This window comes from Pristiophorus japonicus, chromosome 8, assembly GCF_044704955.1.
Source record: "Pristiophorus japonicus isolate sPriJap1 chromosome 8, sPriJap1.hap1, whole genome shotgun sequence".
Taxonomy (NCBI): Eukaryota; Metazoa; Chordata; class Chondrichthyes; family Pristiophoridae; genus Pristiophorus; species Pristiophorus japonicus.
In genome coordinates this window covers 180794186-180816785 of record NC_091984.1, presented here as the reverse complement: position 1 = coordinate 180816785, position 22600 = coordinate 180794186, and the positions used below count along the sequence as shown (strand labels likewise).

The 22600-nt window shown below is 45.1% G+C and overlaps 1 protein-coding gene across 3 annotated transcripts in view; it reads right to left on the bottom strand.

Moving 5' to 3' along the window:
* The window catches only part of LOC139268853 (oxysterol-binding protein 2-like), a 426288-nt gene extending 403953 nt beyond the window's left edge, over positions 1 to 22335 (bottom strand). For all 3 annotated transcript variants that reach the window (XM_070887626.1, XM_070887622.1, XM_070887623.1), the window contains exon 1: positions 22037 to 22335. In XM_070887626.1, coding sequence (XP_070743727.1) covers positions 22037 to 22335 — 299 coding nt within the window. The remainder of the gene's footprint in view (positions 1 to 22036) is intronic.
* Positions 22336 to 22600: the final 265 nt, after the last annotated feature.

Genomic DNA, 22600 nt, shown 5'->3' with positions numbered 1-22600 from the left:
ATGGGTGCTCCCAGGGTATCTTGCATCAACTGACATGATGCGATGCATGTCGTCACACACAAGCTGCACATTAATAGAGTGGAAGCCTTTTCTGTTCCTGTACATCTCGGAATCCTCCAAAGGTGCTCGCAAGATGATGTGGGTACAATCAATGCAGCCCTGTACCTTTGGGAAGACAGCAATCCTGGAGAAGCGCACAGCCCTTTCACGCATTGCCTGGGCAGTCATAGGGAACTTTATGTAGTCATTCCTCCGGGCATATAGTGCAGCAGTCACCTGCCGAATGCAGATGTGTTGCATGTTGAAAAATGGCGCACATTTCCCCAGTTGTGGCCTGGAATGATCCAGATGCATAGAATGAAAATGCAGCTGTAACCTTCACTTCAACTGATAAAGCGGTCCTCCTGACGCTTCTAGGTTGCAGGTCTGCTTTTACTAACTCTCAGATTTCGGTTACAACTTCTTTGCGGAAACGCAGACTTCTCACAGTCTGCAGCACTCAGGTGCGGGTACGAACGCCTGTCTCGATATACCCGACATGGGTAAGGCATCCTCCTGCCCATGACACCATGTTCTCTGAGGTTCCTTATGGGATGACATTGAATCAATCATCTTCTCCGCAGCACCATCATGCAGAAGGCTTGCACAAGGTATGGCATTGTCAGTATTGCCCCCATGATTAAATTGTACCTTTGCAAGAAGCTCAAACCAGCAGCTTGTTCTCTTCCCCCCCCCCCAAGGTCGACGCCCTAGTATGGACCACACCCTGGTCTGCACATGCGCAATAGGCTTGCTTAGAACGGGAAGCTAGGCATTCAAATGAGGTCATTTAGGGAAACCAAGTCTAATGGAATTCTTTAATTTTAGATTTTTTCAAAGTCCCACCAACCGAACGTCTCCTCACCGGGCTCGAGGGTCTGCCAACAGAATCGCTCCCTCGCCCAGAAACGGGCTCGGCAAACACCCACCCACCCACTGCCCTGCCACCCCGCCCCCACACCCCCCCCCCCGCCCGCCCCCCCCCCCGCCCCCACACCCCCCCCCGTCCCCACGCCCCCCCCCCCGCCGCCCGCCCCCCCCCCCCACCCGCCCCCCCCCCACCCCCGCCGCCCGCCCCCCCCCCCCACCGCCCGCCCCCCCCCCCACCCGCCCCCCCCCCACCCCCGCCGCCCGCCCCCCCCCCCCCCCCCACCCGCCCCCCCCCCCCCCCCCCACCCCCGAGCTTCTTTTGATGCTGCTGCATAGTGAATGGGTTCTCATCCCTTCAGTTCGGCTTCCACACCCCTGACCCCCTTCCGGGCTTCTTTTAAAGCCGAGCCCCAAGCCCCTGTGTCCGGGCGAGGGATCAATTCTATCGGCTGACGCTCCGACCTTCGAGCCTGGTTTGGAGACGTTCGGTGGTGGCGGGGCACTTTGGAAAAAAAAATCCAAAATTAAAAAATTGCATTAAACTTCTATTTTCTGCGTTTTAAGTTTGAAAAAATTCAGCTTCATGATGCATATTTAATGTGTTCTTGACTCTCTCCAAAACTTCGCCTTAAAACAATGGCGTCTTTCTGCGACGATTTTTTAATATACGCTGCTTTTTCTTAAGTGCCCAGAAGGTTTTTTGGGGATGGTCACATACGCCGTCCTAGGAGAAATTTAAGTTGGCCAAACTTGCATAAATGTGAAAAACTGGCGCAGACATCAGGTTACATCCCCTATGACGCAAAAACAACGAACCTAAAAAAAAAATCTCACACACACACAAAACAACACACACCCAAAATAAACACTGTAAAACCAAACACAAAAACAGCAAGAAACCAGTCTGCAGGTGGGAACACTTTTCAGAATGGAAATGATGATCTGTTTGAGTTTGATCATGTTTCTCAGAAATGTGCCGAAGCACCTGGCATACAATGAATTACTCTGAAATGCATTAACTATTATGTGGGGGATTGAACCAGCCATTTTGCACACAGCAATGTCCACAAACAGCACTGAGAATGATAAACAGCTGACTCATGTTTGATGGTTGCGGTGGAGGGTGAATATATTGGCCAGGACAGCGAGCTCCCTGTTCTAATAATGCCATGGGATCGTTAATGGAATGGCACCACCAACTATGCAGCTGTCCCTCGGTGCTGCACTGAAATGTTGGCTTGAATTACAAGCTCAAATCCCGGAGCGGCGCTTCTGACTCAGCTGCAAAAATATTACCAAATGAATCATGTTGACATTGAAATGACTTAAATTGCTAGTTTCCATTGTTAGAAACATATTATCAAAGTGCTTTTTCCAGGCAGTTTCTTCAGAACAACACATCCAAGGGAGGCTCCAACACAGTTCCAACTCACTGTCCTGAAGCCAAAATTTGATATTTGATTCACCCATTCATACAAACGTGGCTCACAGCACAGGAGACCATAAGAACATAAGAACTAGGAGCAGAAGGCAATATGGCCCCTCGAGCCTGCTCCGCCATTTAATACAATCATGGCTGATCCGATCATGGACTCTGGTCCAATTCCCTGCCTGCTCTCCATAATCCCTTATTCCCTTATCGTTTAAGAAACTGTCTATTTCTATCTTAAATTTATTCAATGTCCCAGCTTCCACAGCTCTCTGAGGCAACAAATTCCACAGATCCACAACCCTCAGAGAAGAAATTCCTCCTCATCTCTGTTTTAAATGGGCGGCCCCTTATTCTATTATGCCCTCTAGTTCTAGACTCCCCTATCACCGGAAACATCCTCTCTGCATCTACCTTGTTAAGCCCCCTCATAATCTTATATGTTTCGATAAGATCACCTCTCATTCTTCTGAATTCCAATGAGTAGAGGCCCAACCTACTCAACCTTTCCTCATAAGTCAACCCCTCATCTCTGGAACCAACCTCGTGAACCTTCTCTGAACTGCCTCCAAAGCAAGTATATCATTTCATAAATATGGAAACCAAAACTGCATGCAGTATTCCAGGTGTGGCAGCCCTGTATAACTGTAGCAAGATTTCCCTGCTTTTCTACTCCATCCCCTTTGCAATAAAGGTCAAGATTCCATTGACCTTCCTGATCACTTGCTGTACCTGCATATTATCCTTTTGCATTTCATGCACAAGTACCGCTGTACTGCAGCACTTTGCAATCTTTCTCCTTTTAATAATAACTTGCTCTTTGATTTTTTCTGCCAAAGTGCATGACCTCACACTTTCCAACATTATACTCCATCTGCCAAATTTTTGCCCACTCACTTAGCCTGTCTGTCCTTTTGCAGATTTGTGTCTCCTCCTCACACATTGCTTTTCCTGCCATCTTTGTATCGTCGGCAAACTTGGCTACATTACAATCTATATTAACAACTTGGAGGAAGGGACTGAGTGTAAGTATTTGGGGTCCCAGCACTGATCCCTGTGGCACCCCACTGATTACCAACCCGAGAATGAACCATTTATCACTACTCTCTGTTTTCTGTTCGTTAGCCAATCCTCTATCCATGTAATATATTACCCCCAACACCGTGAACTTTTATCTTGTGCAGTAACCTTTTATGTGGCACCCTGTCAAATGCCTTCTGGAAGTCCAAATACACCACATCCACTGGTTCCCCTTTATCCACCCTGTTCGTTACATCCTCAAAGAATGCCAGCAAATTTGTCAAACATGACTTCCCCTTCATAAATCCATGCTGACTCTGCCTGACCGAATTTTGCTTTTCCAAATGTCCTGTTACTGCTTCTTTAATAATGGACTCCAACATCTTCTCAACCACAGATGTTAGGCTAACTGGTCTCTAGTTTCCTGCTTTTTATCTGCCTCCTTTTTTAAATAGGGGCGTTACATTTGCAGTTTTCGAATCTGCTGGGACCTCCCCAGAATCCAGGGAATTTTAGTAAATTACAACCAATGCATCCACTATCCCTGCCGCTACTTCTCTTAAGACCCTAGGATGCAAGCCATCAGGTCCAGGGGATTTATCTGCCTTTAGTTCCATTATCTTACCATGCCCAAGTACTGGAGAGATATGTCAGAAAAACAACTGTAAATCTGAAGTAAATACACAGAAAGTTCTGGAAGTACACAGCAGCTCCAACACCTGTAAGGTCAACTGCTCAAACACTGCTGTGATATGTTTCTAAGATTTTCTGTCGTATTTCCTCCAAATCAATTTGAAAAATTATGAAGAAAACATCTGATTCCCAATAGCCTATAGTTTGGGATTTTCCCAAAACTATTTCCTCACACAAATGAGCAGACAACGGTCTCCAAGTGGACTGCATGCCTTACGATATCGAACCAGTGTCTTTCACTCCCTGCCATACCAAGTTATTTATTCTTGGGATGTGGGCAACAACAACAAGGCCACATTTATTGCCTAGTCTGTGATGGCCCTCGAGACTAACTGGCTTGCTGGGCCACTTTATAGGGCATTAAAAATCAACCAAGTAGCATAAGTTCAACTTGCATGCCAGTCAGATTTGATAGGGGGGGTAGGTTCTATCCCCTGTAGGACACTGGGGAACCAGTGGGATTTGACGACAATCTAGCAGCTTTCATGGTAATTTGTTCGGATACCAGCCCACAAATTACCAGATTTACTGAATTCAATTTCACAACTTGCCATGGTGGGATTTAAATTCACAACCTCTGGGTTGCTAGACCATACCCAATACATCAACATGCCTTCGTAACACCAATATGGTAAACTGGAATCATATAGGATGCAAACTAGGTCTTCCGTCAATCTAAATATCAAATGCTACCCCCATTCGTACCAGATAAAGCTACTGATGACATTTTCATTACAATTAGACGATTCACAAAAGCAAAGATAGTGGTAAAATGTTATGCTGTACAAGTGGTAATTCATAATACGGGAACTCACAACTGGAATGACTGTTTTAAGTCTGTTGTTCTCCTAGCACGTTCTGGCAAACTATTGATGACACAGTATCTTGTAATAGTAAGTAAACTGGTCACTTATGGAGTTTGATTCATCCTCAACATACATTGGCCAAATGCCAGAAATGCTGAACACTGAAAGGTTATGTTTAATTGATACTTTCCCCATTGAAGTTAAAAGCAATATATTTTAAGATCGTTAAGATTCTTTTTTCTTACGGCAGTTTAACATCTCTGTGGCTACTTACCTCTATCCTGTGGCCTTGACATATCAACAAGACTATGTGATCACACGATAACAATTGAAATTATATTTCAGACTGGGATTATACTAGCGTGATACACAGAAATACATAAAAGTTACAAAGCGGAAAGAAGCCATTCGGATCAGTCCATGTCGCATTTTCCCTCCAAGCGAGCAAATAAATCTAATCGTATTTACAAACCCTGTTCCCATATCCCTTCATTCACCTATCCAAACTGAACGTTAAAATAATTTCTGCCACAACCACTAATCCTGGAAATGAATTCCACAACCTCAACTCTCTCTGTGAAGAAGTTTCTCTTGCCCTCTTGTATCTATAATTCCTCGTTCTCGACCTCCTCAACTACTAGAGAACTAAATATTTAGCGGTATTTGATCATTCGGAAAGACAGACAGAAAGGAAAAGGAGGTGGGGTAGCTCTGTTAATAAAGGACGGGATCAATGCGTTAGTGAGAAACGATATTGGCTCAGAAGATCTCGATGTTGAATCAGTTTGGGTGGACATAAGGAATAATAAGGGGAAAAAGTTGCTGGTGGGCATAGTTTATAGGCCCCCTAACAGTAGCAACATTGTTGCATGGAGTATAAATCAAGAAATTATGGAGGCTTGTAATAAAGGAACGGCAATAAGCATGGGCAATTTTAACCTTCATATTGACTGGACCAAGCAAATTGGCCACGGCAGACTTGAGGAAGAGCTCATAGAGTGTCTCTGGGGTCGTTTCCTTGAACAGTACTTTCAGAACAGAACCAACCAAGGGAACAGGCTGTCTTAGATCTGGTACTGTGTAATGAGACAGGATTAATAAATGATCTCGTAGTAAAGGATCCTCTAGGAATGAGTGACCATAACATAGTTGAATTTCAAATTCAGTTGGAGGGTGAGAAAGTTGGTTCTCAAACCAGTGTCCTAAGCTTAAATAAAGGAGACTACAAAGGTATGAAGGCAGAGTTGGCTAAAGTGGACTGGGAAAATAGATTAAAGTATGGGACAGTTGATGAGCAGTGGCAGACATTTGAAGAGATATTCCATAACTCACAACATAAATATATCCCAATGAGAAGGAAAGAAGAAGAGAAGGCATAACCATCCGTGGCTAACTAAGGAAATAAGGGAGGGTATCAAATTGAAAACAAGGGCATACAATGTGGCCAAGACTAGTGGGAGGCCAGAGGATTGGAAAACTTTTAAAACCCAGCAAAGAACAACTAAAAAAATGATAACGAGAGGGAAGATAGATGATGAAAGTAAACTAGCACGAAATATAAAAACAGATAGTAAGAGTTTCTGCAGGTACATAAAAAGGAAAAGAGTGGCTAAAGTAAATGTTGGTCCCCTAGAGGATGAGACTGGGGAATTAATAATGGAGAACAGGGAAATGGCAGAGATGTTGAACAAATATTTTGTATCGGTCTTCATAGTAGAAGACACTAAAAACACCCCAATAGTGGATAATCAAGTGGCTATAGGGAGGGAGGAACTTAATATAATCAGTATCACTAATGAAGTAGTACTAGGTAAAATAATGGGACTAAAGGTGGGCAAGTCTTTTTAAATACAAGGTAAACCTGTGGACTGGAGGACAGCTATTTTTAAAAAAATTGTGAATACATGCACTTTGAGCGCTGCCAACTGTTCAAGTGGAAAAGTCAGCCAGTCCAGATGGGATGGATCCTAGGTTGGAAATAGCAGAGGCTTTGGGCACAATCTTTCCATACGGGAATGGTACCAGAGGACTAAGGTTTGCAAATGTTAAAACCCCTGATCAAAAAAAGAACAGATAACTACAGGCTAGTCAACCGAATGTCAATGGTGGAAAAACTTTTGAAAACCAAAACCTGGGACAAAATTAATTGTCCCTTGGAAGAACTTGCGTTAATAAATGATGACCAACATGAATTTGTTAAAAGCAAATTGTATCTGACAAACTTGAGATCTTCAGTGAATTAGCCGAGAGGGTTGATGAAGAAACTGCAGTTGATGTGTATTTCTATGTGACTTTCTGAAGGCATTTGATAAAGTTCTACATAAAAGACCCGTTAGCAAAATTGAAGTCTGAGATTAAAAGTGCAGTGGCAGCATAGGTATGAAATTGGCTGTGACAGAAAGCAGAGACTGGAGGCAAGTATAGAGTGATGTACCCCCAGGGTCGATATTCAGATCACTGCTCTCTTTGATGCATATTAGTGACCTGGACTTGGGTATAGGGGCCATATTTTCAAAGTTTGCAGATGACACAAGATTTGGAAATGTAAACAGTGAGGAGGATAGAGGAAGAGTACAAAAGCAAGAAAGTTATGGTAAACCTTTATCAATCACTGGTTAGGTCTCAGCTGCAGTATTGTCCAATTCTGGGTACCATACTTTAGGAAGGATGTCAAGGCCTTGGAGAGGGTTCAGAGGAGGTTTACCAGAATGGTACCAGGGATGAGGGACTTAATTATGTGAAGAGATTAGAGAAGCTGGGATTGTTCTCGAGAGCAGAGAAGGTTAAGGGGAGATTTAAGAGGTGCTCAAAATTGAGGGGTTTTGATCGGATAGGGAGAAACTCTTTTCATTGGCAGGAGGGCCAGTAGCCAGAGGACATAGATTTAAGACAATGGACAAAAAAAGCCTGGAAAGGAGAAAGGAGAGAGAAGAAAGATTAGAATTTTATCCCCACAGCGAGCTATGATCTGGAATGGTGCTGGAAACAGATTCAATAGTAACTTTCAAAAAAGAATTGGATATATAAGGAAAAATCTTCTGCAAGGTTATGGGAAGAGAGTGGGGGAGTGGAACTGAATGGATGGAGACAGGAACTGGCACGAACAGGATGAATGCAGGAAGAATGTTCCAAATGTTGGGGAAGTCCAGAACCAGGGGTCACAGTCTAAGGATAAGGTGTAAGCCATTTAGGACCAAGATGAGGAGAAACTTCTTCACCCAGAGAGTGGTGAACCTGTGGAATTCTCTACCACAGAAAGTTGTTGAGGCCAATTCACTAAATATATTCAAAAAGGAGTTAGATGTAGTTCTTACTCCTAGAAGGATCAAGGGGTATGGTGAGAAAGCAGGAATGGGGTACTGAAGTTGCATGTTCAGCCATGGACTCATTGAATGGCGGTGCAGGCTGGAGGGGCCGAATGGCCTACTCCTGCACCTATTTTCTATGTTTCTATGTTAAGTCTCCTGGACCTGATGGCTTACATCCTAGGGTCTTAAAAGGAGGTGGCTGCAGAGATAAGAGATAGTGGATGCATTGGTTGTAATCTACCAAAATTCCCTGGATTCTGGGGTGGTCCCAGCGGATTGGAAAGCCACACATGGAATGTCCCTATTTAAAAAAGGAGGCAGACAAAAACAAGGAAACTATAGACCAGTTAGCCTAACATCTGTCGTTGGGAAAATGCTGGAGTCCAATATTAAGGAAGCAGTAGCAGGACATTTGGAAAAGCAAAATTCAATCAAGCAAGTAGATGCAGAAAGGATATTTTCAGTCATAGGGGAAACTAAAACTAGGGGACATCGACTCAGAATAAGGGGCCGCCCATTTAAAACTGAGATGAGGAGGAATTTCTTCTCTCAGAGGGTTGTAAATCTATGGAATTCTCTGCCCCAGAGAGCTGTGGAGACTGGGTCATTGAATATATAAGGTGGAGATAGACAGATTTTTGAGCGATAAGGGAATAAAGGGTTATGGGGAGCGGGCAGGGAAGTGGACCTGAGTCCATGATCAGATCAGCCATGATCTTATTAAATGGCGGAGCAGGCTCGAGGGGCCATATGGTCGACTGCTGCTCCTATTTCTTCTGTTCTTAGTCTGATTCTAGCGATCCTGTCTCACCCTTTCAGAATTTTAAACACTTCAATCATATCAAATTCTTCCCATTTATATTTCCACGTACCAGGCAGCATCCGAGCTATAATCCAGGGGAAGAACCACCTGGAAACAGTAAGCTATGCTTTTGGGAGGACAGCATCACAAGACAGTCTGACATCAAATCTTAAACTTCTGATATTAAAAAAACAATTGCTTGCTGTGACAGTATACAACATTTCAAACTGCTGAGGATGATTCATTAAAAGTTATTTTCGGTAATAATTCGAATGGATTATTCTGGCCCCTCTGAAGAACAACCAGCCAGTCTACTGACTGTACATGGCAATTCCTATTTTCCTTTTTTAATATCACCATTTTCTCATATCCGACAAGCGCCACCTTTAATACGTTCGACCCAACGATAAACCCGAAAAGCAACAACCCTCCAGAGTATCTTCACACTGGCGACCCCATCGCAAGAGCCTTCACGATTGTGGAAGCGTCACAGGTTCACAGGATGCCCGCGTTACTCAAAACAATCTTTGATCAATGGCCACCATCCCAAGCATCATCAAAAACACAAGTTCAGTTTCCACATGTACGCTGACGACACCCAGCTCTACCTCACCACCACTTCTCAACCTCTGCACTTCCTCTCCACTTGCTTGAGGATCACCCTTGGTAAAGCTCACCATTTAATGATGAGGCTCAGATCTAGGAATAAGGTGTCGCTGGTTTAAATCTTACCACCATGGCCAGTTGTCCAGTGGAGGTCAGGAATTTCACCACAGGCAGAGAGAAAAAAAATACATCCAATAGTTCGATTTTAATAGGGCCTTTTCACTTGCTTTAAGATCATGCATAGCCTTGAATCCCAATTGTAGACAGACACCATTATTATAATTGGAGGCCTGGAAGAACATGGAGCAGTAAGTACACACAGAGTCACAGGTGGAGAGGATGACAATCTATAAATGCTGCATTATAGCAACAAGTGCAATATTTGATGCCAATGTGTCACATAACCCGAGCCATTAATTTAATTTTAACTACTTAAATCATCTGACAATCAGTGCAATATCATAACATCCAGGTAACAGTAGCAGGATCAGACATCCTTAAAGGTTGTAATGTCACTGACGGGTTAATCACCAAAAGTGAGCACCCAAACAAACCTCGAGTTTAATGCCAGGCATCTCTGGATATCATATATGGAATATCAAAGTCAAACTAGCCAGCCACAAACCGGCAGTGAAAGGATATGGGGAGAGCAGTGGGGGAGGGGCGGAGGAGAAAGAAACAGAGTTAATGGCCCTGAAATTCCAATGTCCCGGGTCCATACGACGTTTCTACAGACCCGGGAAGACATCGGAAAAGCCGGGTTTCAGCGCGCAATGCGCATGCGCTGAAAACCGGCTTTTCTAATCTGTCAAGTACTTACGGAGTTCCCATTATTATGAATGAGAAAATACTGTACCTTGATTGATTGCCCAGAGCCATGTGACTACAGCTCCCGTCTTGTCCACGTCCTGACGTGCACGTGCTCTGATGCGTAGGAGTGAAGGCCTCAGGCTCGGAAGTTTGAGCGGGCGCAGTAGCAACAGGTAAGCACGCAGCTTTTTACCTTTTTTCTTTAGTTTTCCCACGGGAAGACCTCTTTCGGAATTTCAGGCCCAATGTTTCAGGTCGATGAACTTTCGGCATCAACATGAAAGTATGGCCCATAATTTGCGGTCAACAGCGAAGTAAAGGCGTTTGCCGCCAGCCCCAAAGTAAGCTTCCCACTAAGATCCCGCGATCTCCGCAGCGAGAAGTTCGGCTCTTCCCACATTCAGTTGAAATCACTGAATGGGGAATCCCTAACTCCAGCTGCTCTGACATCATAAAGCTGTCGAAGCAGCCAATCACAATCACAAACCGAGAACCAGCAAGCGACTAAGCACCTTTGACTCTAACGTTTAAAAATGTTATAGAGAGCTAAACAAAGCTTGGGGCTCTCACATGGGAAAAAGGTAAACCCGAAATAAAAATGAACAAACTTTTAAAAAAATATATAAAAATGTTTAAAGTCTTTCTTAAAAATGTGATTTTTTAAAATGGACAAACACAAAAATTAAAATGAGTTTTTCGGGGCCATAAACAGTTTGTTTAGCAGTCAATACGCTGCTAAAACCCTGGTTACACCTAATCCAACAAGGCCCAACTTTTAATGGGGTATTTAATAATGATATTACCTCAGAAAAGCCCAAGTTTCCATCAATTTCACGGATTACACCGATTGCTGGCTATGGGGAGGGGGGAGGAGGGGGAGGGGTAGCGCAGCCAGTGTCGCAACAATGAGTTACTGACCGCAACTTCAGGATTTCTGTTAGGATGCGCATGTGCTACATCCTGAAATGGCTCAGTTTCAGAGAGTTAATGTTCATTTGCTGTTAGTACCCAGCAAATTGTGGGCCATTAACTCGGTTTCTCTCTCCACAGACGCTGCCTGGCCTGATGGGTGTTTCCAGCAGTTTCTGTTTTTATTTCAGATTTCCAGCACCTGCAGTCTTTTGCATTTGTTTTAGAATTATAGAAGTTTACAACACAGAATAAAGCCAGCCAGCCCATCATGCCTTCACCTGCACTTTACCAGAGCAATCCAAATTTTATCCCACTGACTTGAGGGGGCCGCAATTTAGTAGTGCAAGGAAGCTGGCGCACCTGTGATTTTTTCACGTCCTTACTGCACGGATCCAAAATCCGATTGGATGATCAATTTTCAGGACTTTGAAATTTTTGCAAAATGCCAAAGGAAATGGGTTATTGTTAGGGCAGAACATAGACAGGAAGGCAGGCTGAGGGGCTGAATATGGTTCGGGACGGGTCTCCGCCGGTGGAGTCATGGTAATGTCACAGCGCGTGTGCGGCACCACGCTCTCTTCCCTCCGTTAAAGGGGAGAGAATCTGCCAGTTTTTATCTTCGGTCACTGGGCCACCAGGGAGAGTTTCGGCCGGGCCAGTGGCCTGGCACCCCGTTGCCCGTGGGCACAATCTTGCCAACCGATCGGGAAGTCATCCGGAAAAAATGATTACATGGCGGTCGCGGCAGTGGGCCCTCCCCTTGAAGGGCCACACTCACTGGGGATAAGGTGCACCAGCATAGAAAGCTGTCGGGGACACCGCGCGGCGGGGCTACAATTTTTCGACCTAAATTTCGGTCGGTGAATTTTTAAGGTGAGGGAAAGCGGCAGTGCGCATTCTGAGGACATGCTCACGGCGGTCATCAGCATCGGGCGTTAGCGGGTCCAGGGCCGAAAAATCCTTGGTCTGAATTTGGGTCGGGTCGGCCAGTTGATCACAAACCGCGGCCACGGGATTCTGGCTCAAATGGGCCTCTAAGACCCTGAATTTCAGAACCGCTGACTCCCCACAGCTCGGCATGTTCCGGTGCATAAAATATTTGTCCACTTTTCCCTTAAAAGATGCAACATAAATCATTTTGTAAATCTTGTGCGACATCCTCGGTCTCTGTTGCTCTGTTTTAGCCACCAAATTTAACACATCCACATTTAGTTTTGATATCCAAATCATTAAGGCAGATTAGAAAAAAAAAGGAAGAAGAAAGACTTGGTTTGTATAGCGCCTTTCACGACCAACGGACATCTCAAAGCGCTTTACGACCAATGAAGTACTTTTAGAGCGTAGTCACTGTTGTAATGTAGGAAACGCGGCAGCCAATTTGCGCACAAGCAAGCTCCCACAAACAGCAAACAGATGATCTGTTTTTGTTATGTCGATTGAGGGATAAATATTGGCCAGGACACTGGGGATAACTCCCCTGCTCTTCTTCGAAATAGTGCCATGAGATCTTTTACACCCACCTGAAAGCAGACAGGGCCTCGGTTTAACGTCTCATCCAAAAGACGGCACCTCCGACAGTGCAGCACTGCACTGGAGTGTCAGCCTAGATTTTTTGTGCTCAAGTCCTTGGAGTGCGACTTGAACCGACAACCTTCTGACTCAGAGGCGACTGTGCTACCCACTGAGCCACGGCCGATATACAGAGTTCCAAACATTGACTCCAGTGGGACCTCACTCACCACCTCCCCAAATTCTGATGTGACAAATTCTGGTGCTTTCGACTTTCATTTTAACCTTTCTTGGCTCGGGTGTTTTTGGTTTGGCATCGACTCTGGGAAACAGAGTTCTGACTTTCTTCAGGCAGCTACTTCCCAACTCCCCTCAATAGGTGCAAGACTGCACAGGGCAATCATAGAAAATAGATGCAGGAGTAGGCCATTCGGCCCTTCTAGCCTGCACCGCCATTCAATGAGTTCATGGCTGAACATGCAACTTCAGTACCCCATTCCTGCTTTCTCGCCATACCCCTTGATCCCCCTAGTAGTAAGGACTACATCTAACTCCTTTTTGAATATATTTAGTGAATTGGCCTCAACAACTTTCTGTAGTAGAGAATTCCACAGTTTCACCACTCTCTGGGTGAAGAAGTTTCTCTTCATCTCGGTCCTAAATGGCTTACCCCTTATCCTTAGACTGTGAACATTCTTCCTGCATCTAACCTGTCTAAACCCATCAGAATTTTAAATGTTTCTATGAGGTCCCCTCTCATTCTTCTGAACTCCAGTGAATACAAGCCCAGTTGATCCAGTCTTTCTTGATAGGTCAGTCCCGCCATCCCGGGAATCAGTCTGGTGAACCTTCGCTGCACTCCCTCAATAGCAAGAATGTTCTTCCTCAGGTTAGGAGACCAAAACTGTACACAATACTCCAGGTGTGGCCTCACCAATGCCCTGTACAACTGTAGCAACACCTCCCTGCCCCTGTACTCAAATCCCCTCGCTATGAAGGCCAACATGCCATTTGCTTTCTTAACCGCCTGCTGTACCTGCATACCAACCTTCAATGACTGATGTACCATGACACCCAGGTCTCGTTGCACCTCCCCTTTTCCTAATCTGTCACCATTCAGATAATAGTCTGTCTCTCTGTTTTTACCACCAAAATGGATAACCTTACATTTATCCACATTATACTTCATCTGCGATGCACCTAACCTATCCAAGTCGCTCTGCAGCCTCATAGCATCCTCCTCGCAGCTCACACTGCTAACTAACTTAGTGTCATCTGCAAATTTGGAGATACTACATTTAATCCCCTTGTCTAAATCATTAATGTACAGTGTAAACACCTGGGACCCCAGCACAGAACTTTGCGGTACCCCACTAGTCACCGCCTGCCATTCAGAAAAGTACCCATTTACTCCTACTCTTTGTTTCCTGTCTGACAACCAGTTCTCAATCCATGTCAGCACACTACCCCCAATCCCATGTGCTTTAACTTTGCACATTAATCTCTTGTGTGGGACCTTGTCGAAAGCCTTCTGAAAGTCCAAATATACCACATCAACTGGTTCTCCCTTGTCCACTCTACTGGAAATATCCTCAAAAAATTCCAGAAGATTTGTCAAGCATGATTTCACTTTCACAAATCCATGCTGACTTGGACCTATCATGTCACCTCTTTCCAAATGCGCTGCTATGACATCCTTAATAATTGATTCCATCATCTTACCCACTACCGATGTCAGGCTGACCGGTCTATAATTCCCTGTTTTCTCTCTCCCTCCTTTTTTTAAAAAGTGGGGTTACATTGGCTACCCTCCACTCGATAGGAAGTGATCCAGAGTCTATGGAATGTTGGAAAATGACTGTCAATGCATCCGCTATTTCCAAGGCCACCTCCTTAAGTACTCTGGGATGCAGTCCATCAGGCCCTGGGGATTTATCGGCCTTCAATCCCATCAATTTCCCCAACACAATTTCCCAACTAATAAGGATTTCCCTCAGTTCCTCCTTCTTACTAGACCCTCTGACCCCTTTTATATCCGGAAGGTTGTTTGTGTCCTCCTTAGTGAATACCGAACCAAAGTACTTGTTCAATTGGTCCGCCATTTCTTTGTTCCCCGTTATGACTTCCCCTGATTCTGACTGCAGGGGACCTACGTTTGTCTTTACTAACCTTTTTCTCTTTACATATCTATAGAAACTTTTGCAATCCGTCTTAATGTTCCCTGCAAGCTTCTTCTCGTACTCCATTTTCCCTGCCCTAATCAAACCCTTTGTCCTCCTCTGCTGAGTTCTAAATTTCTCCCAGTCTCCGGGTTCGCTGCTATTTCTGGCCAATTTGTATGCCACTTCCTTGGCTTTAATACTATCCCTGATTTCCCTTGATAGCCACGGTTGAGCCACCTTCCCTTTTTTATTTTTACGCCAGACAGGAATGTACAATTGTTGTAGTTCATCCATGCGGTCTCTAAATGTCTGCCATTGCCCATCCACAGTCAACCCCTTAAGTATCATTCGCCAATCAATCCTAGCCAATTCACGCCTCATACCTTCAAAGTTACCCTTCTTTAAGTTCTGGACCATGGTCTCTGAATTAACTGTTTCATTCTCCATCCTAATGCAGAATTCCACCATATTATGGTCACTCTTCCCCAAGGGGCCTCGCACAACGAGATTGCTAATTAATCCCCTCTCATTACACAACACCCAGTCTAAGATGGCCTCCCCCCTAGTTGGTTCCTCGACATATTGGTCTAGAAAACCATCCCTTATGCACTCCAGGAAATCCTCCTCCACCGTATTGCTTCCAGTTTGGTTAGCCCAATCTATGTGAATATTAAAGTCACCCATTATAACTGCTGCACCCTTATTGCATGCACCCCTAATTTCCTGTTTGATGCCCTCCCCAACATCACTACTACTGTTTGGAGGTCTGTACACAACTCCCACTAATGTTTTTTGCCCTTTGGTGTTCTGCAGCTCTACTCATATAGATTCCACATCATCCAAGCTAATGTCCTTCCGAACTATTGCATTAATCTCCTCTTTAACCAGCAATGCTACCCCACCTCCTTTTCCTTTTATTCTATCCTTCCTGAATGTTGAATACCCCTGGATGTTGAGTTCCCAGCCCTGATCTTCCTGGAGCCACGTCTCCGTAATCCCAATCACATCATATTTGTTAACATCTATTTGCACAGTTAATTCATCCACCTTATTACGGATACTCCTTGCATTAAGACACAAAGCCTTCAGGCTTGTTTTTTTTTAACACCCTTTGTCCTTTTAGAATTTTGCTGTACAGTGGCCCTTTTTGTTCTTTGTCTTGGGTTTCTCTGCCCTCCACTTTTCCTCATCTCCTTTCTTTCTTTTGCTTTTGTCTCCTTTTTGTTTCCCTCTGTCTCCCTGCATTGGTTCCCATCCCCCTGCCATATTAGTTTAACTCCTCCCCAACAGCACTAGCAAACACTCCCCCTAGGACATTGGTTCCGGTTATTTGTTCAATGAACGGTTTTCATGGGATTGACATCACTGCAACAATTTAACTTTCAAAAATGAGTCGAAGGAGAATGTTTACAGCGTAAACATCCTCTACCCATATCCCACAGCAGCCAAGTTAGTGCTACTCACACTGCCTCCAACTGTACAGCAATCAAAACGCAAAGGAATACAGCACACCAGTACACCCAAATTTTAACCTTTTCAGGAAATTACATTTGACATTCCGTTCCAGAATAATCTCACCGTGATAATATATTATAGCGGCTTGTTTGCTGCAGCCTAACCTACATGGATATTTTCCATCATTTATTCTATATTTCAGTCAACTTTAAAAAAAAAGATTTTTAATGATGTTGCATTGCTCTTCATGAGTCCGCTCCACATAACTACCCTTGGTAGGGATTTAAAAAAATCTTCCAATCTCAGGTCTCAGACTAGCTCAAGAATTTTATACTCATGCCCTTTGGTTTTACATTTAGTCTAAATAAGATAACCTGTTTAATTGCTCATTACTTGTCTGTCCGACATTTTAAAGAGACGAATCGTGTGTCCTCTCAAGATTTTCTCCAATGAATGTAAATTCAGATTCCTTCGAACGGCAGCAGTCTGTCACACTAAATCTAGTTGGTGTCAGAAATATCCTGCTCGAGATTTTCTTCCAATTCTCTCCTTTACCCTTCTCTCCGGGAGATTGACTCACACTGAAGTATAGACCCAGGCATGAACCAGTAACCTTCCTAGAACTCGCCCAAGTGGCTGTTCTCCACCTATTGAGCCTGGACACAGAGTGTCAGTAATGAGCAGGCAGAGCCCAATGCTGACTCTTCTTGCTGGCAATTGCCTGTTTAAAGTTCATCGTGTGCACCCTTTTTAAAAGGGGCACAACCAATAAATACTGTAAATTAAAAAACTAATTTTAAAGGAACCTTAACAAAATCAAATGCAATTTATTTTCCGGGGGTGATGATGCACTGCAGACCCTCTGGTGCCCACTGATTGCGGAAGGCCACGAGCGTGCCGGTGGACACCGCGTGCTCCATCTCCAGGGACACCCTGCTGCGAACATAGCCACAGAAGAGAGGCAGGCAGTCGGACCGAACAACCCCTTCAACCGCCCACTGCCTGGACTTGTTGATGGCCACCTTGGCCAGGCCCAGGAGCAGTCCCACGAGGAGGTCCCCCAACCTGCAGAGCCCAATACTGACCTCACCAGACAGCCACAAATGCACTGCAGATGGCGATACTGGATGCGTGATCAGTAGTAGGAATCCCAGTTGATTTTCGCCCATTTCTCTATTCCAACAAAGCCATGGCCAATTATAGCAAAGAGTGGCATTTGGTTGAAATCAGCTAACTGAGCCAGAGGTTCATAATTTACAGGTCTGTATGCCCCACTATGCTTATAAAGCAGTGATGCAAGTCAAAAAGTAATTAATTGGTTACACAGCATTTGACATGTTCTGAGGATGCGTGAAGCACTATACAAGTGCAAGGTCTTTGCTACGATGAAATTAATTTACCCACTGCACCCATCTGATGAAGTAGAGAGAGAGAGAGAGAGAGAGAGAGAGAGAGAGAGAGAGAGAGAGCGATCCTCTATAGGTTAAACAGGAGACTCACTGCCAATCCCTGTAACATTCCACTGGTCCTTAAACACACACAACTTGCTTTATTTTACCAATTTGATTTGCAGTCCAGCTGGTCGATTTGCTATCAATCCCATGAACTCCAATCTTCTTTCAAACCCAGAGGTACCAAACCTTACTAAAATACCTTCTCAAATTCCAACTAAAACATATCGACTGGAGAACTATCTCAATAGCTCCTCAAAGAGTTCCAGTAGAATCAAAAGGCATGACTCAAGGACAAGAGGTTACATATTCAGAGTTGTAAAGAATAAGTTTCAGGGCAGACACCAGGAAGGACAGCACTGGTCCTTCTATTAATTAGACTCGAGAGTTTTGTCATGCCTTTGGTGTCATTATCAGCTAGTCAGCAATCGTTCCCTGCAGCTGGCTGTGCAGCTTCAAACAGAGCTTTTGTTCATTTACAATTCCTGCTGGTCTGCCACACAGCATCAGCTGACGTCAACAGATCTGGATAGCCGAGAGAAGGCTACATAAACCATTGACTAAGATTGGTCTTGATTGGATTCCCAAGGATCTGGGTTGAGCTACTGACTGGAGCACTGAAAGTGAGCATATATTGCTCTATAGCTGGGGGTGTGGAAAGAGTCGAGGGAGCTATAGTAACCTTAGCACAGACAAAACTTCAATTCAGATCGTTTACGCAGGTTAAATAATCTTCTGAAATTTCCCATCTTCAGTCAGTTATGAGTCAGATGGGGGAACAGTGATCTGGCATATCAGCTGATAAATCAGTTGTGCAATGAGGCTGATCTTACCAGCATGTTGCCTGATGCATTTGGATGATACGTGTATCACTAAATGGATTTTACTGTATTTCTTTACACTGTGGGTGATCAACAGCGGATCCCAGAAAGTGAGGCTGAGTCCAGAATTCTGCACTCGTCTAAGAAACAGTTAGCTGGCAAGGCACTATGTTTGATATTCTACATTTAGGAGATCAAATGGGTTGAAAAGGCCTTATTCATCAAAAGCTATCTTAATCCATCAAAAGCTATCTTAATCCATGCAGACTAAGAATGATGATGATACTTCTTAATCTATGCAGACTGTTGCCTCTGCACTGTTGAAATAAATACATCCCACTGACACCTGGGAGTCCCTGGCCAAAGACCACCCTAAGTGGAGGAAATGCATCCGGGAAGGCGCTGAGCACCTTGAGTCTCATCGCTGAGAGCATGCAGAAATCAAGCGCAGACAGCGGAAAGAGCGTGCTGCAATCCAGTCCCACCCTCCCCTTCCCACCTGTGACAGAGTCTATGGTTCTCGTATTGTACTGTTCAACCGCCTAAGAACTCATTTTAAGAATGGAAGCAAGTCCTCCTCAATTCCGAGGGACTGCCTATGATGATGATGATGCTTCTTAATCCACACAGACTATTGCCTCTGCACTCTTGAAATAAATACAGAAAACATACTGTAAAATGTTCTCAAGCAATTCCCCCACTACCAATACTGGACTATTTCAACATTACATTTGATATCCTTGAATCCTCGGATACAATCCAGGGCTTTATGTAGCTTTACAAAATATTAACCATAGCCTTATTTATTTCCCCCCAAGTATTCCAGGGTGTGCCGCATCTGGTCCAGGTCACACAGCTTCTACAAGTAGTAACAGCAGGAATCTAATGCCAGCCTGACTTTTAAGTAGCAACAGAAAGTAGCTAGTGCCAGTCTGATTTGTAATCAGCATTGACACAAGCCTCCTATTTCAAGCTGGCTAATGTAAAGATCAACACTGGATAGCCTGTAAGCGCAGCATCCATGCTGAGCTGGCCTGTATATGCACTGATGGCATGTATCCGTACTAGCCTGGCATTAGGTGTCTGAGCCATTCCTGCCTGCAGAGTACCAGTATCCAGTGGGGATATTTGCACAGCATTTAACTGCTTCTTAAACGAGTTCAAAGTCATAACTTCCACTATTTATTTTAGTTAATTCTTGGGATATGGGCATTGCTAGCAAGGCTGACTTTAATTGCCCATCACTAGTTGGCCTTGAGAAGGCTGCAGTCCATGTGGTGAAGATACTCTCACTATTCTACCCAGAAGTCCACTCCACATGTCAGTCACTAAGTATGAAGAAGTTTTTGATGGCAGTGCTAAACATCCTTTTTACTCGTTCAAACTTCTCTCCCTTTGTCCCAGTGTTAGTTTATTTTGGATGCCGCTGGGGGCCCGAACGCCTGATCAACCTGTGTCGTCGAGCTACAGTACGCGGACGACGCCTTCGTCTGCGCACATACTGACGCTGAACTCCAGGACATAGTTGACGTATTTACTGAGGCGTACGAAAGCATGGGCCTTACGCTAAACATCAGTAAGACAAAGATCCTCCACTCGCCGCACAGCACTGCCCCCCAGTCATCAAGATCCACGGCGTGGCCCTGGACAACGTGGACCACTTCCCTTATCTCGGGAGCCTCCTATCAACAAGAGCAGGCATCAACGACGAGATCCAACAGCACCTTCAGTGCGCCAGTGCAGCCTTTGGCCGCCTGAGGGAAAGAGTGTTTGAAGACCAGGCCCTCAAAACTGCCACCAAGCTCATGGTCTACAGGGCTGTAGTAATACCCACCCTCCTGTATAGAAACATGAACTATGTACAGTAGACACCTCAAGTCACTGGAGAAATACCACCAATGATGTCTCCGCAAGATCCTACAAATCCCCTGGGAGGACAGACGCATCAACATTAGCGTCCTCGACCAGGCCAAAATCCCCAGCATTGAAGCACTGACCGCACTTGATCAACTCCGCTGGGCGGGCCACATAGTTTGCATGCCAGACACGAGACTCCCAAAGCAGGTGCTCTACTTGGAACTCCTTCACGGCAAATGAGCCAAAGGAGGGCAGCAGAAACGTTACAAGGACACCCTCAAAGCCTCCCTGATAAAGTACAACATCCCCACTGACACCTCGGAGTCCCTGGCCAAAGAACGCCCCAAGTGGACGAAGTGCATCCGGGAGGGTGCCGAGCACCTCGAATCTCGTCGCTGAGAGCATGCAGAAATCAAGCGCAGACAGCGGAAAGGGCGTGTGGGAAACCAGTCTCACCCACCCTTTTCCTCAATGGCTATCTGTCCCACCTGTGACAGGGACTGTGGCTCTCGTATTGGACTGTACAGCCACCAAAGAACTCACCTCAGGAGTGGAAGCAAGTCTTCCTTGATTCCGAGGGACTGCCTATGATGATAATGACAGTTTATTTTGAAGTCAACACAACGAATCTACTTTTTTCTGTATCAGTTACTATCATCAGAACTCTATAAAATCACTTTTCAGTCATCTCTTTTCAAGGCTAAAACGCCCAAATTATTTCCTTATAACTCTTCATCGCATGCTCGGGATCAGTTCTGAGACCCTTCTCCAAAACATCTTCCTTATGACTCCATGCCCAGAACTTGGCATCGTGTTCAAGGCAGGGTCTGAGCAGAGCAATACAATGTGAGCACAGGTCCCTTCAACTTGCACTCTATTTCGTTTCCTGATTGCTGCTCTGCATTAAATGGACATGTTGATCATTAAGAAGATTAAAACTCCTAGATTTCTTTCATCTTGGCTATTTCAACAACATTAATGGAGTGCGAATGTCACCTTTTATTGCCTATGTACAGTAGTTTACATGTTCCTACAATACATTTTCTGCTATTAATCTACCAACTTTCATGTTTGGTCTGATTATTTCTGAAGCTTCTAAAAGGTACAGAATTCAACTAGCGCTCCTAGTTTTGTATTATCTGCAAATTCAACTTATTTGCATTGAACTGCTTCCCAAATCATTAATATAAATTAGAAAAAATAATGTTCCCAACATTGATCCCTGGGGGCACCCCACTCAGTACTTGAAAAGACACGACAAAGTACCTGTTTCTTCAACCCATGAAATAGTTTGTTATCAATTCCAGATTCCATCCCAAATCCTCACCACTACTTGCAAAGTTTCAATGTACAACTGCTCATAACTGCAGGGTCCAAGTGCCAGACTGGGATACCACGCGATGATACCACAGCCGGGTCTGGGTGCCAGGCTGGGATGGTGTGCCAGGCGGGGACACAAGGTGTGGGTCTGGTGCCAGTGACCTACCTGTAATAGGAGAGCAGTCCGTTACTCAGCACGAACCAGCGGCGCTGGTAACCCTTCAGGTAGTTGGTCCATTTGTGGAGCCAGCCTTTGTGAGTGTCAATGTTGCACGGCGGCAGCGGCGCGGAGCCGGGGGCCTCCCTGGGCGCTTCGCTCATTCTGTGGCTGGGGTCGGAGCTCGAGCCGGAGCCGGAGCCGGAGCCGGAGCCCGGAGCCGACACTTGATGGTCTTCACACGGCACTAAACTATCCGGGGCCGCCAGCCCGCAGGAGCCGAGCACAGGAGCCGCCGGCTTGGCCATGGAGGGGCGGGGTCACGGAGCGGGGGCGGGGTCACGGGGCGCGAGTAGGTCCGGCTCAGCTCAGCTCAGCTCGCTGACTCGCCTCCAGCCTCAGCCGCACAAGTTGACGAAGAGCGGAAACTGTAGCCGGCATGTATTGTTCCAGTACCGACTATCAGCGGCAGTCCCTGCCGCCCCGATAGCCGTTTTTACATCTTTCAGGACCTCAGTGCCGCGAGCCTTAAAGCGAAGTACGAATTTCGGTTATAGAACAATTATTACACAA